Source organism: Balearica regulorum, chromosome 5 (genome assembly GCF_011004875.1).
Source record: "Balearica regulorum gibbericeps isolate bBalReg1 chromosome 5, bBalReg1.pri, whole genome shotgun sequence".
Taxonomy (NCBI): Eukaryota; Metazoa; Chordata; class Aves; order Gruiformes; family Gruidae; genus Balearica; species Balearica regulorum.
This window is the reverse complement of record NC_046188.1, coordinates 53,781,562-53,794,919: the sequence shown is the minus strand read 5'-3', so window position 1 is coordinate 53,794,919 and position 13,358 is coordinate 53,781,562. Positions and strand designations below refer to the sequence as shown.

Here is a 13,358-nt window from a genome sequence, read left to right as displayed (position 1 = left end):
GCATCATGACGATGGCAGCTGTGCAGCCCCGGTTTGCTGCCCTGTCCACTCTGCACATAACGGGGTTCTCTCCTGGATTGTGCCATTTGCCCTAAAATTTCCCAGATCCAGCTGTGGGGCAAGGAACAAATCCATCTTTTATAGCTCAGTCACTCCTCCTCTCCCTGAGAAATTCCCAGGGGTGCAGGGAATGGCCCCGTTCTCCCCTTTAACATGGGGCACCCCATATCTGAGCTGCTCCCCAGACACTCACGTACACCAGGACGTGCACCAGCCCCTGCTCCCTTCCGCTGCCCCCAGCCCTTTTCCTCCTGCTCCCTTCCCTCTGCCCCTCTCCAAAATAGGTTTCCTGGCAGGGAGGAGGAGGAGGAGGAGGAAGTCCTGGATATAGGGTGGCTCGCCAGGCATGTCAAAGCAAAGCAGACATCCTGCAGCCCAAGCCGTCAGAGGAGGGAAGCGGAGGTGCCAGCAGTTTCACAATGCCATATTTTTAGCAGCGCAGCTTCCCACGGCCAGTCCTGTCACCGGGATGCTCCTTCCCAACCTGCTGGAGCCCAAGGGCCAGGAGACGCTGCAAAACCAGCACTGGCGGAGCCCACACCGCAATAACTGTGAAATACCACAGTTGGTAACAAGAAGCAGGACGCTGCCAAAAAAGCCTAATGGTTTTTAGCTGGTTTACGATTCAGGTAGATGATTGAGAAGTGGGCCCGTGCAAACCACATGAAGTTCAGCCAGGCCAAGTGCAAGGTCCTGCATGTGGGTCGGCACAATCCCAAGCATGACTATAGGCTGGGTGAGGGATGGATTGAAAGCAGCCCCAAGGAGAAGGACTTGGGGTATTGATTGATGAGAAGCTCAACATGAGCCGGCAGTGTGCGCTTGCAGCCCAGAAAGCCAACCGTGTCCTGGGCTGCATCAGAAGAGGGGTGACCAGCAGGTCGAGGGAGGTGATCCTGCCCCTTTACTCAGCTCTTGTGAGACCCCACCTGGAGTACTGCATCCAGCTCTGGGGGCCCCAGTACAGGAGAGACATGGAGCTGTTGGAGGGAGTCCAGAGGAGGGCCACGAAGCTGATCAGAGGGCTGGAGCACCTCTCTTATGAGGACAGGCTGAGAGAGTTGGGATTGTTCAGCCTGGAGAACAGGCGGCTCCGGGGAGATCCAATTGAGGCTTACCAGTACCTGAAGGGGGCCTACAGGAAAGATGGTGAGGGACTGTTTATCAGGAAGTGTAGTGACAGGACAAGGGGTAATGGGTTCAAGCTGAAGGAGGGTCAATTTAGATTAGATGTTAGAAAGAAATTCTTTACTGTGAGGGTGGTGAGGCACTGGAACAGGCTGCCCAGAGAGGTTGTGAAGGCCCCATCCCTGGAGGTGTTTAAGATCAGGTTGGATGAGCTTTGGGCAACATGGTCTAGTGGAGGGTGTCCCTGCCTGCAGCAGGGGGATTGGAACTAGATGATCTTTAAGGTCCCTTCCAACCCAAACCATTCTATGATTTGAGATTTTTAACAGGTTTTCACGCTGCACAGGCTTGTGTCTTCCCTTACACCGCGTGGAAGCTGAACCCTTTGAGAGGACAGCACCTGGACCTCTCTCGGGGAGCCCAACTGGGGCTCCCCACAGCTCCTCTCCAGCATAATCTTCAAAGCAGCTGAGATGGAGTAAAACTGGATCCCCCTCCTTTTAGGTGTGCAGAAGGATGAAATGGCTTGCCAAGGCCATGGCATCTTGCTGCACAAGAAGCCCCTCGTACAGCCAGGAATGAATTGCTAATTTGGAGTTGAATGCTTTGATCTCAGGTCATTTGTTGGTCTCCAGGAGGAGCAGCAATATCGTATTTTTCATTATTTACACTGTGCATAATGGAGCATCACTTTGTTGGTGCACCTAGCATGAGTGGGGAAAAAAAAGCGAGGAGCTAGATATTCAGAACTTGATGGAAATTACCTTTGGAAGGGCAATACAAGTCCTTGCAAGAAGTGTGCTAGGACCTTACAGGTTTTGCACTACCATCTCGAGGATGGAGGCAGGCAGAAGTGGAACACATGACTGTTGGTGGCAGACGCACCGGTACAGGCAGTACCGAGCCTGCCCGCACCCTGTACCTCATTTCCTGGAAAGCAGTTGAATTTCATTTCTAAGGCAAATAGGTGTGACCCGCAGAAGTACTGAAAGGGCTCGGCGTGCAATGGGAGGCTGAGAGCAAACAGCAGCCCACGAACCTGGGAATGTTGGTTTGATGCTCTTCATGTTATCATGGCAGGACTTTACGCCAAAAATTCACTTAAAATTTTAAGGTGAGAAGCGCTACAGATCACCCCCTTGCTGCTTGTCAGGGTGGACTGTGGGATGCCCTGGAACACCAACACATCAGGACCCCCGTAAGACTTTTTGAGGGGGTGTAAGAGGGAAAGTGACTTAATTCAGACAAACATGGTTACAGTTTGACAGCCACACAACATAAAAGCTTCTTTGCCAAGCTCGGCAGAGGCACTCGCAAACTGCAGCGATGGACAGGACTCTTCTCGGAAGGTGCAGGCGAGGTCTTTCCTTCTGCGGCGATCGCGCTTGACAGCCACTAAAGGTCAGGCTGAAAGTTTGCAGGCAAGGCCTGCCCAGAAATTGCAGAAAGCACATTCGCGAGGAGCCCCGTGCTCCGCAGGCAGGCGGAGGAAGGCAGCCCGTGCTCTGCTCCCAGCAGCGCAGCCGCTGCCACCTTCCAGCAGCGGCTATTAATAGAGCTGCCAGACCAGGCAAAATTCTCCACTGGTGCCTATAGTTACGAGCCCCACAACACTGCAGGGCTTTTCAAAACAAGCTCCAGAGGAACACTCCCAGAGGAACAGCATACCAGAGGCCAAATAAAGCTTGATGGATGGGAGAAGAGCGGGAATCCGGCACCAAAATCGAGAAGTGGGGTCCTTTGATGGGTAGCACCAAGTCCTTCAGGCTGCTCCCCACCACCACAGCCTGATCTCTGCTACAGATAGAACACTGACATCTACCAGCAGGGTTTAATTGTCCTCAGTGGAGAGGAAAACAATTTCAGATATCGCTTTAAAATTAATTTGGCCCCATACATAAGCATTTAACTACAATGGTAATACAACTGCTTTCCCTTTTTAATAATACAGTTAAAGGCACTTGCACAGTACAGGATCAAAGCGTTTCTCAAGGCATTGTACATGGGTTAATGCTCTTGCAGGAGATGAGCATTATGGTGGTTGATAGAAGAATAACCTCAGGAAAACAGAGCAATATCCCCTCCAGCCACCAGTGACGCTCACTCCTTGCAACTGCAGCCCAGCCCATTAACTGAAATCGGGTACCCCCCGTTAGGCAGCGTGCCCATCTCTTCAGAAGACCCGCTTAAACAACCTTCTGCATGCAGAGGCTTCAGAAGAAGTTTTGTAGGTGATGGTAGGACTGTGTTCACTTGAGAGCCCAGAAACACATCCCAGAGAGCCATTGAACAGTTAAACTTGGGTCCAGGTACTGAGCCTACTAAGAAAACCTCTCCCTTGCCCTTCAAAGACAGGCATTTAACAGCTGCAGGGTCAAAATACATACAAATACATTTGCCTGTACATCATCCCATGACACCAAACCCAAAGTCAGCGGAAGAAGATGCTGGGCCAGTATCACGTCCTCGTTGCTTGCAAGGCTCTCTACGACTCCCAGGGAGACCAATAACCAAACCAAAGCCCGCACTCCGCAGCAGAGCAGCCTGCTAGCCGCTATCACTAATAGCATTTAAACAGCACTCAGTGTAAGCCTGCACCCAAAACAAAACGCACGCTGCTTTATGAGTCCAGGGAGTTATTCCAAACCCGTGCTTCAGAGCCGCATGCTGCGTGAACCACCAGCTCTTCCGTTCTCTGTTTAAACCTGTGAACGGCAGTAACCAGCCACCCTCCTTCTGCACCCCAACTGCACCACATTCCCTCAACACAAGTGAGAAGAAAAAAAAAAAGTTACACAGTGCCTAGAAAATGGCATTAGGAACAAGCTCTTCCTTTTAATTAGACACCTTTCCGGGAGGGCAGTCAGCAGTGCTCTAGGACCTGGAAGGCTGCCACGGGCTGTATTAGCTAATAAGCTGGGCGATCCTTCTCCGAGCAAGCCAATTTCTCCTTGGTTATGTTTAATTACATTTTAAAATAGCTCTCTAGCTTCCTTTGGTCTCCCCAGGGACTCTTTGCAGTGGTGGTCAGTTCAGCCCCATGCGCTGGCCTCTGCTATCAGATTCAGATAATTCAGGAGAGCAGTTGAAGTCCGGCCGTCTACCGAGAGCAAGATGGAGAAGCAGCTCGATCCCACCATGTGCCCAGCCCCGCTCCGGACTGCAGGGTGAACTGGGACTGACAACGCTCCCTCTCGCAGGGCAGGGAAGCAGAGCATCGCCTCGCCACCAGCCACCCCAAGGTTTCAGGACAAGTTTGGAGCACAGTGTTTTGCTAACCAGGTGAGATCCCTAGGCGCTGCCCGTGGATGCCCCCACCGCTTCGGTCAGCGGGTGCCGCTGTGAAACACGCGGGGATCCTTTCCTTCCTGAGATGGGCACCCGTTTGTTTGAGTGGTCCGTGCTGCGGCCACTGCTCCCTCCTCGAGGCTCATCCTGGACTGAGCAGGTAAGCCCAGCAAGCCTGCCATCTTCTTTTCAAAAATGCATGCACAAAGGAAAAACAACCCCCAAAAATAAAATAAAACCGAAACATCTCAGGCAGAGAGGGCTGCCGAGGCACCCCAGGGAGCTGGCAGCAGGGCCGCCTTTTCCTTTTCAACACAACGGCTTTGTGAAACTCCCCTTGCGCTGCCAGGGGAAGGAAAGGGGGGGAGGCAGAGTGGTGTCAGTTTATTTACACTCCAGCAGGGTAGCAGGACTACTTTAAAACCTTATAGGAGGTTTTTTCTTATTTGTTAACACCGTTAAGGCTGAGAATTGCTTCCTTTCTTCCTCTTGGGTGCTGGAGCTAGCTCCCATGAAACACAATGAGGAACCTGACAAACTTCGGGCTCTGCCTCCTGCTTGTTTTCATCAACAGCACCCAACCTCGGCTGTGCAAATGAGAGGCAAATGAGCGCGAGGAGCCCAGCAGCCGTTGCATGCTAACCAGCTGGCAGGACCACAGGGCTGTGAGTGCCCCGTCTCGCACCTCCCTGGGGTCAGAGCTGGGGTCCTGATGCAGCCACCCTGCAGCAAGGGTGCTTAGCATCAAGTCCAGCCTTTAAACACCACCCCAAAAAAGGATCTTCACGCTTCAGTGGCAACCAAGGCATCCCTCCCCAGCTGGGGACACAAGGTTGGCTGCTAACTGCGTTCCCATGGTGGTAAATCTAAAATTCCCCTTGACTACTATTTTAAAAAAAAAAAAAAAACAAAACACAAAAGGGCTTAAAAACTGAAAGACCTGGTGTTCAACCACCCTTCAGTTGGCCAGCCTCGCAGAAAGCATTGTTAATTCTTACAAAGCCGAGGCTCCCCATTTGCACCAAAGGTGGTCCGAGGGGACTGGCCACGGGTGAGCCCACTGTTAGGAGGTGTTTTGGGGAGCCGGTGGGTCCCAGCTCACAGGTACCCCTCCTTGGGAGGAGCTGGAGCATCTCCCACCAACCATCGCAGGGAAGCAGGTGTCAGGCTCCCTTCACAGGGCAGAGCGAGGCACCAGAAGTCCTAACAGGGAAGTTAAATGGACGGGCTAATTCCTCTTGGAAGCAAAATGCCCATTTATAAAAGATCAGCTGTTTTGCAAACACAAACTGGGGTGAGCGAGCTTGCTCAGGAGCAGCAGCTGTGCAGAGCCTCCTGCATCCTTCCTGCCGCCCAGGAGACCCTTCCTCCCTTGCATCTACACCGGCAGCTTCAGTGACAAGAATGGCAGGAAATTAGGACCAGAAGGGAATAAAAAGCACCAGGATAAGCGTGATAACTCGGAAGGAACAACATTTCAAAGAAGACCCGACCCGCCTCCGTCCTGCCATTTTAAGGGTGGAGGAAGAGGTTAAAAAAAAAACAAAAAACCACCAACCCAACAAAAAACCACCAACCCAGGACTGTGCCACATTCATCTTGCAGCTGGCAACACATCAGGTATCAATTAACATTGCTGTTGTCAGAGCTCGTCATCTCTCCCTTGGTCAGTGTTACACCCAGAAACAAGGCGACAAGGCCTGAAATCAGGCTGGACTTGACAGAGCCCGCTCCCACACAGCAGTAAGCCCTACCCCTCCCAGAGGTGGGGAACCCCCCTGCAAGAGCTTCACCACGCACCCCCGGGGAGAAGGCAGAAGCTCCAGCCGGGCAGAGTAGCTCTCAGTGCCGAGGCAGGGTTTGCTCTGGAAGGCATTGCTCCCCTTCCCCACCTCTCCAGCCCTCCTTGCTGTGTTCGCTGCTGCAAGCAAACGTTAAGAAAAACCCCACATTGCTCGTCAACAGAGCAGGGTGTCAAGACAAGGGGTGCATCCTGATCACACAGCCAGTGCGCAGCAAGCGCTGCCTTGCCCCTGCGGGGTGGGGCTGGGCTTGCTTGCGAGAAAAAACAGCGTTTTGAGGAATGGAAAACAGCCTATTTAAAAAATTTAAAAAAGCAGCCTGCTTGGACGCATTTCTTTGCTCCTGGGTGCAGGAGCAGGAAAAGAGCGTTTCTTGCCACGCCAGCCCCTGGCTGCCGGAGGGTGTTTCTAACCGGGACAAACCCAGTTTACAGGGCAAGCAGGATACGCCGCTTTTTGCTAAATTAGCCACATGTCTGGATGGATTATTTCATGAAAAACTTTCTCAGGAAAGGCAACCTCTCCAGCCTAGGTAAAATTTGCATTCTAAAATAACTTCTCAGGCAGCAGAGGCAGCGGTCCCCAGCTCAGGCACAACCCAAGCGCAGGCGTCGAGGCGAGTTCCCGACACAGCGCCAGGGCCATCGAGCCCCGTTCACTCCCGGTGAGCTCTTGGGGCGGCGAGAGCCAAACCAACCCCGGTCGCCCATGTTTTTTGAACATCCTCTCCTCTGCGGTGGACAGCTGGGCCAGCGCCTCTCCTCGCTCCGCCTGGCAGCGTCCCTCCCTTCCTCCTCGGCTGGCTGCGAAACGTTGCTCTCCCCAGCGCAGACCCACAGCAACAGGGGGTTTGGGAGCAGCAGCCCCCGGAGAGGACGCCGACCCACTGGCAGCCCCCCGCCCCACTCCAGATTTGGCCCCCGCGCAGGAGCATGGCATCCCCTACCCTTCCGTGCAGAAAGGATGCATATAAGCATATCTCTATATATCTACATTAAAAATATACAAATAGCTATACATGTGCAAATAAATATACATATATGCATGCACTAAAAAAAAAGAAACAACAATGGATAATCAGCTCCCCCAGCTCCAAAAAAAAAAAAAAAAAAAAAAGGCAATCCCTAAGTCGTATCCCAGGCAGCCAGTCTAATGCTGGGGGGGGGGGGTGACGACGACGGGAAAGAGGTTAAAACCAGGCGCAAGCAGACGAGCCATATTGAAGCCCCGTTAACTGAAAGCGCTGGGGTGGCTCAGCTCCCCTCCCTCCCCGGTGCCCCGGAGCTCACCCAGAAGATGAAGTTGAAGACGAAGAGGAGGTATTTGATGCACTTGGTGCAGCCTTCCACCCCCATGGCGGCGCGGGCGAGGTGGGCGGCAGCGGCGGCGGCTCCCCTCAATCTCTGCGGCCGGCCTGGGGCGGTGGCAGGGACGGAGATACCCCGCCCCGCTCCCCCCTCCGCGCGCCCCGCCCCTCCGCGCGCCCCGCCCCTCCGCACGCCCCGCTCCGGGGCTGGGGGTCCGCACACACGGCCCCCCCCCCAATCCTGGGGCTGTCTGCTTCCCCCCCCCCTTTTTTTTTGTTTTCTTCCTCCCTTTTTTCCTTTTTCCTTCCCCCTTTTCCTTTTATCCTTTTCCTTTCCCCCCTTTTTTTCCGTTTTTCCCCTTTTTCCCTTTTTCTATTATCTTGCCCCTATTTTTTTTTCTTTTTTTCCTCTTTTCTTTTTTCCTCCCCCTTCCCCCTTTATTTTTGGTTTGTTTGTTTTCCCCTTTTCCTCTTCTTTTTCCCACCCACCAGGAGCTGCTCACAACAAAGACTTTCCTACACACAAGTGGCAGCCACAGGGGCAGGTGTTGGGGGGCTGGAGCACCACCAACTCCTAAAACTGACCACCATCCCTTAAACCTCACCCCCGTCCCCTAAACCTCACCAGGAAGCCTGGGGGTATGGGGAGAAACCGCTGTGGATGGGTGCAGGGTGCAGGAGGATTTGTATTTCCAGATACAGAAGTTTTAGGGTGCATCCATGAGGGGACCCCCTCCCCCTCAAAAAAAGAGAAAAGGATTTTTACATTAAAACTCACAGTTTGAAATTCAGAGATGCATTTTCTTATTCGTTTCCCCCTCCTATTTTATCCTAAGCTCTGATCTTCCATAGACTTTTTGCCTAAGCTTGTAGCTCTATTACTGCAAGCAATTGCATCAAGTTCAGTAGAACCACTCAGGAGGTTTTCCCTCGGATATTGGGTCGCATGAGCATCTGGGGGGCTTCAGGGCTGCCCACCAAAGAGACTTGGGTCACACTTGTCAACAGTCCAAGTAAGCCTCACATTATGGCTTAGAAATTTTAGTTAAATTTTAGTTTAAAAAAACCCAAAGCTGTGCAACAGAAGCATGATGAAATTTCCTAGTCTTTTGGCTGAAAGTCACTTTGGCCCACTTGCTCATCTCTGGAAATATAAATTGCTCTCACCCTATGTTATGCTTCCAGCAAACTTATTCACTTCTTCTAGGGGCAGGATAGTAAGTCACATAGCCAGAACATCAGAGGACTTCTGGTAAAGGCAGCAGCTAGCAGCTCCAGCAAAGGTCAGGACCTTCCCGTGCTAAATACGAACTTGGCGCCTGCCTGCAGTGTGGTACGTGGAAACCTGCCCTCTTTCTGCCTGGGCACTTTCCTCTAGCAAAAACATTTCAGGGAGCAGCTTCTGAGCCAAATATTCTCACACTCGAATCTTCCCTGCCATGTATCCTGTAAGCAGGAATGTGCTGTTAGCTAAGCACATATTTCCTACACATGTACACTGAAAATGCATCAACTTGTTCCAAAATCATCCCATTGCTCTCAGGGATGAGTTGCTCCTGGGCTCTGTTGTGTTCATCAAACCCTTCTTTGCCCCTCAGTAACAGACCACGGTGCTCTGCAGCAGTGGGGACCCGGGATGAATAGAAGTTGGCCCCATTCCCCAATTACTTATGCTGAGTACATCCCTGATTGCGGGCTTGCCATGGATGCATAAACCCTTTGTCTCTAAGCCACATTCACTCATCCAGCCTTACCAACGAAGCCGGAGGTTCATGAGGCTATTTATGCATGTAATTGCTATCCCAAATTATCAGTGTGACCCATCTGGTTACAGCAATAGCCATAATCCTGTGTGGCTCCTGCTCATTGATGCAAAGGATAACGGCAGGATCCCAAAGCTGCTCAGTTGCTACATCACAGCATCCCACAACATCTTTTTTTCTGAACCTTCCTCCTTTTCAGCTATAAATATTAAACCAAAAATACCCCTCCTCCCCAAAGAAATGGAGAGGTTGAAGATAGGAGGCTACATGACCCACGGAGCCTCTTGCACATTTAGGTGTCTGTTTCCAGAAAAACTCTTGGAGGCGCCACTTGGAGAGTCTGTGTGAGGGAGAGGAAGGAACCAGCTGCAGACTGAGAGGACCTCCAGCAGCCTTACCGGCTACAAAAGTAAATGACTCTCAAATCAACTTTTGTGCACTGGAGAGCCAGCAATCCCAGCTGCAATCACTGCCACAAAGTTGGCATTGAAACTGCTTCCAGGGAGCTTGGGAAGGCTTTTTTTTTTTTTTTTTTGGTCACTGTTGCTTTGCTTTTCTTGCTTTCTGCCTTTTTTTCCTCTTATGTTGGGAAGTGAAGGAGAACGGAAATTGAGAAATAAACCTTTTCATACCCTCCAAAAATTGTATTAGCAAACAATTGGGTTTGAAGCTAACACAGTCCCATTTCTGGGACTATTTTTGAGGCTGTGTTGGAGCAGGTGCTGCCCAGGGCTCAGGTACAGGTGTGGCTCTGGCAGGGGGGGCAGGGGCACAGGCCCACCATCTACATCAAGAAGCTCCCAGTTACAGGCTAAAGCCTACTGGGTCTAAACTGGGTTCACCCATCTGGCCGTACCAACAAAGTCCTCTCCAAAACTTGGAAGTTGAAAAGGATGTCAAGCTTTGTTCAATTTTTTTTTGTTTTGTTTAAGCAGTTCAGCTGAGTGCATTTGAAAACTTTGACCTTAATGTACAGGAAGGAAAAAAAAACATGACCATGGCACAGTGTCAAGATAACGTATACCATTTCCCAAGATTACGTGTGATTTCAGATATTGTATATTCATTTATCATGCTGTATCACTTGTTGTACAGTCCATAGAGTACCAGAACTGTGTTTCAAAGACTCTCAACAGCTTTATCAGCTCTTTATAAAGTGCTGCTGTATAAATAAGTAAAACTAATTTGCACAAATCAGTGTCACATGCCGGCATCGAGTGTAAGTGCTATGAATGGGGCTGATGATTTCCTTCTTTAGGAGGATGGGCTTGGTTAGAGTGCTCAGCGGTACGCCATGCTAATGCAGAGTCATTTACAGAGCAGCCAGCTGCAGGCAGGTCTGTGAAGAAGCTACCTACCTCCCAAGCCTTGCATCACTGAAAGAAAAAAGTAAACTCCAAAAAAGTTTTTTAAAAAAAAAAGCCTCAAAACCCCAAATTAAAAAAAAAAAATCTCCCTGCCCTCAAGCTGCCATTTGATTTTGCTCTCACAATTGGGTTTGCAGGCAGAGTAAAGCAGCAGAGAGTGGAGGCACTTTCAATGTTTTTCCTCTGTCTGCTGGGCTTGGGTCGTTGGTTGGTTGTTGGGTTTTTTGTTATCTTTTGTGAACCTGTTTATAGAAGTCAGTGTCATGCTTGTGGGTTTTAGCATAGCTGACATCTATGGGTATGACTCACCAGGGTTCCTTAGAGCAGATGTGGCTCCAGCTGCCTCCCAGCCCTGGGTTTAGCAGGCAGTCCCTTACCAGCAGGACTCTACAAGCCCAATCCCCAGGACTTCAAGCCTGCTTCTCCCAAGGAGATGCCTGCCAGGCTTCCAGCAGCTCCACCTTAAAAAAACCTTGTGTTTTATAAAAAATGATGGAGGGGGATGAGGGGAGAGGACAGACCCACTTCCTCCCCACCTCCTACGTAGGCCTGGAGAGCCGGTGACCAGGGTGTGAAACGATTAGCATCAAGGCAGGCTCTAAACACCAAACACCCCGGGTCTCCAGGAGATTTGGGAGAGCAGATGGGAGTCCCTTGTCCGCTGGGGACCGCAGGATGGCTGCTGATGTGGTATTCTGGCTGCGTGGCTTGGGCTCATGTGGCAATTCCCCTGCCCTCCTCACAGTCAGTGCAAAAATCATGGACAAACCACGGGAATAAAATGCATGCCTTTTTGTGGGTGAGGTTCCAGCTAGCTTTTAACCACTGCATCTTATCTTCTGTGGAAAACATGACAGAAATAGCCTGGATTTCCAATTTACCTGTAGTGGTAAAAAACCCAACCAAACCCAACCAAAACAAAAACACAACAGCAGCATCACCAAAAATCTTTAAATAGGACATTTTGGAGATGCATGAAAAGAAGCTCAGAAATTCATGCTATGGGAGGCTAATAGTCCCAAAGCACATAAGAATAACTTGCTAGGCAGCCAACACCACGCAATACTGTTTTTCAAGGCAGGGGCCTGAGCAAGGGCAACCTGCGGGGCACGGACTGGCCTACGGCAGTGGGAAGATTGAGCTCCATTGCCTCAGGAGAGGCCCGCCTGCACCCCTGGGTAGCCAGCCAATGCCTTCATTTTGAGCAGAAACATTAAGAATCTTATCCACATTTCTAAGAGGATATCTCCAGAATATCTTTTCAGTGCCCCAGCAGGAGCACCTGGTGCCTGCCCCTCCAAAAATCCCCGTGCCCAGCTCTGCAAATTCAGCCGAAGCACCACGATAGCCTGGGGGTCGTGTTTACCGCACAGCCTTTTGGCGGGGACGGGGGGGGACGACGCACCAAGCAGAGACCTGTAGCTGCGCCTGAAGTTTCTGTTTCTAATAAATTCAACAAATGGTTCCTGTCTGTGCGGTCTGTCTCTCTGCCATCTTTAAATATTTATGTCAACGTATCTATGGTGATGGGTCAGGTTATATAAAGGGGGGGGGGGGGCAGGGAAGGACAGCATCAGCAAACCTGTGCGGGTTTCCCCATCCAGCCCAGCTGCTCCCTCTTCTCAGCTCAGGCTCTGCTGCTTGCAAGCCCAGAAAGCGAACGTTCATTTTTCTCAGGGCATCAGAGAGGGCCAAGCCACAGCTGGGCTTAGCCGTGCTTTGCGAGATGCTGTGGGGGAGAGCAAGAGCCCAGCCCATCGATGCAGAGAGCTTCTATTGTATAATCAATGTATAATTCATTAGTAGGTGAATAAAGACTGGAATAGCTTATTGCTGATGTAACGGGGCTAAAAAGAAAGCAAGCACGTCCGTGAGCAAGCTGGTGTGCACGGGGTTTAAACAATAGCACTTAGTGATGCCGAGGGGGGAGAGGGAGCATTTTGCCTTGGGAGAGCAAACAACCCAGCCAGCCGGCTGCCAGCGACTCCAGGGAGACTGACGCAGGGATAGGCATCTTCCTGGCAAAACTGCTGGGACTGACCTTTCCTTTTCACTTGCTGGAGTCCTAGGGAATAGCATCTGGTAGACGGGAGGGTATTAGGTGTGGGTGGGCATCTCCAGGCTCAGCTGAAAGTATTCTCCCAAGATGTGCCGATTCCTCACAAGCGAGGGACTGCCCTTTATCTCATGGACTCACCCACAGGTCACAGTCCCTTCGACTCGAGCACACACAGGACTTCCAGCCTGTCCAGGACAGCAGCACAGAAACAGCAGCGACGCCCTGGCCATCTGCCAACCCAGGCGCATCGCCGTTGCTGTTATCAGAATGTTCCTGGGCACAGCAGAGTGAGATGATAAGCAGTACAGCACTACAGTGAGCAGCAAAAGCCAAAAGCAGCCACTAACGAGCACTAGATTCTACTATACAGTAAGGCAAGCAAGCCCCATGGCAAGCACAGGAGCCTGTCAATTAATAGCTAAACAGCTAATACTAAATAGATAATAACAGCTATAAATTCTATCTATCTAGCACATTCCAATCAAACCTGTCATCATCTCAAAGCCTTTGAGCCCCACGTTGGGCACCAAAAAGGACTGTCATGGTTCAGCCCCAGCCAGCAGCTGAGCACCACGCAGCGGCTCG

At 51.1% G+C, this 13,358-nt stretch overlaps 1 protein-coding gene across 1 annotated transcript in view; it reads right to left on the bottom strand.

Annotated features, from left to right (window-relative positions):
* Positions 1 to 7,743, bottom strand: part of CD81 (CD81 molecule) — a 37,346-nt gene extending 29,603 nt beyond the window's left edge. Inside the window, exon 1 of the mRNA XM_075754935.1 lies at positions 7,568 to 7,743. Coding sequence (XP_075611050.1) covers positions 7,568 to 7,633 — 66 coding nt within the window. The 5' untranslated portion in view covers positions 7,634 to 7,743. The remainder of the gene's footprint in view (positions 1 to 7,567) is intronic.
* Positions 7,744 to 13,358: the final 5,615 nt, after the last annotated feature.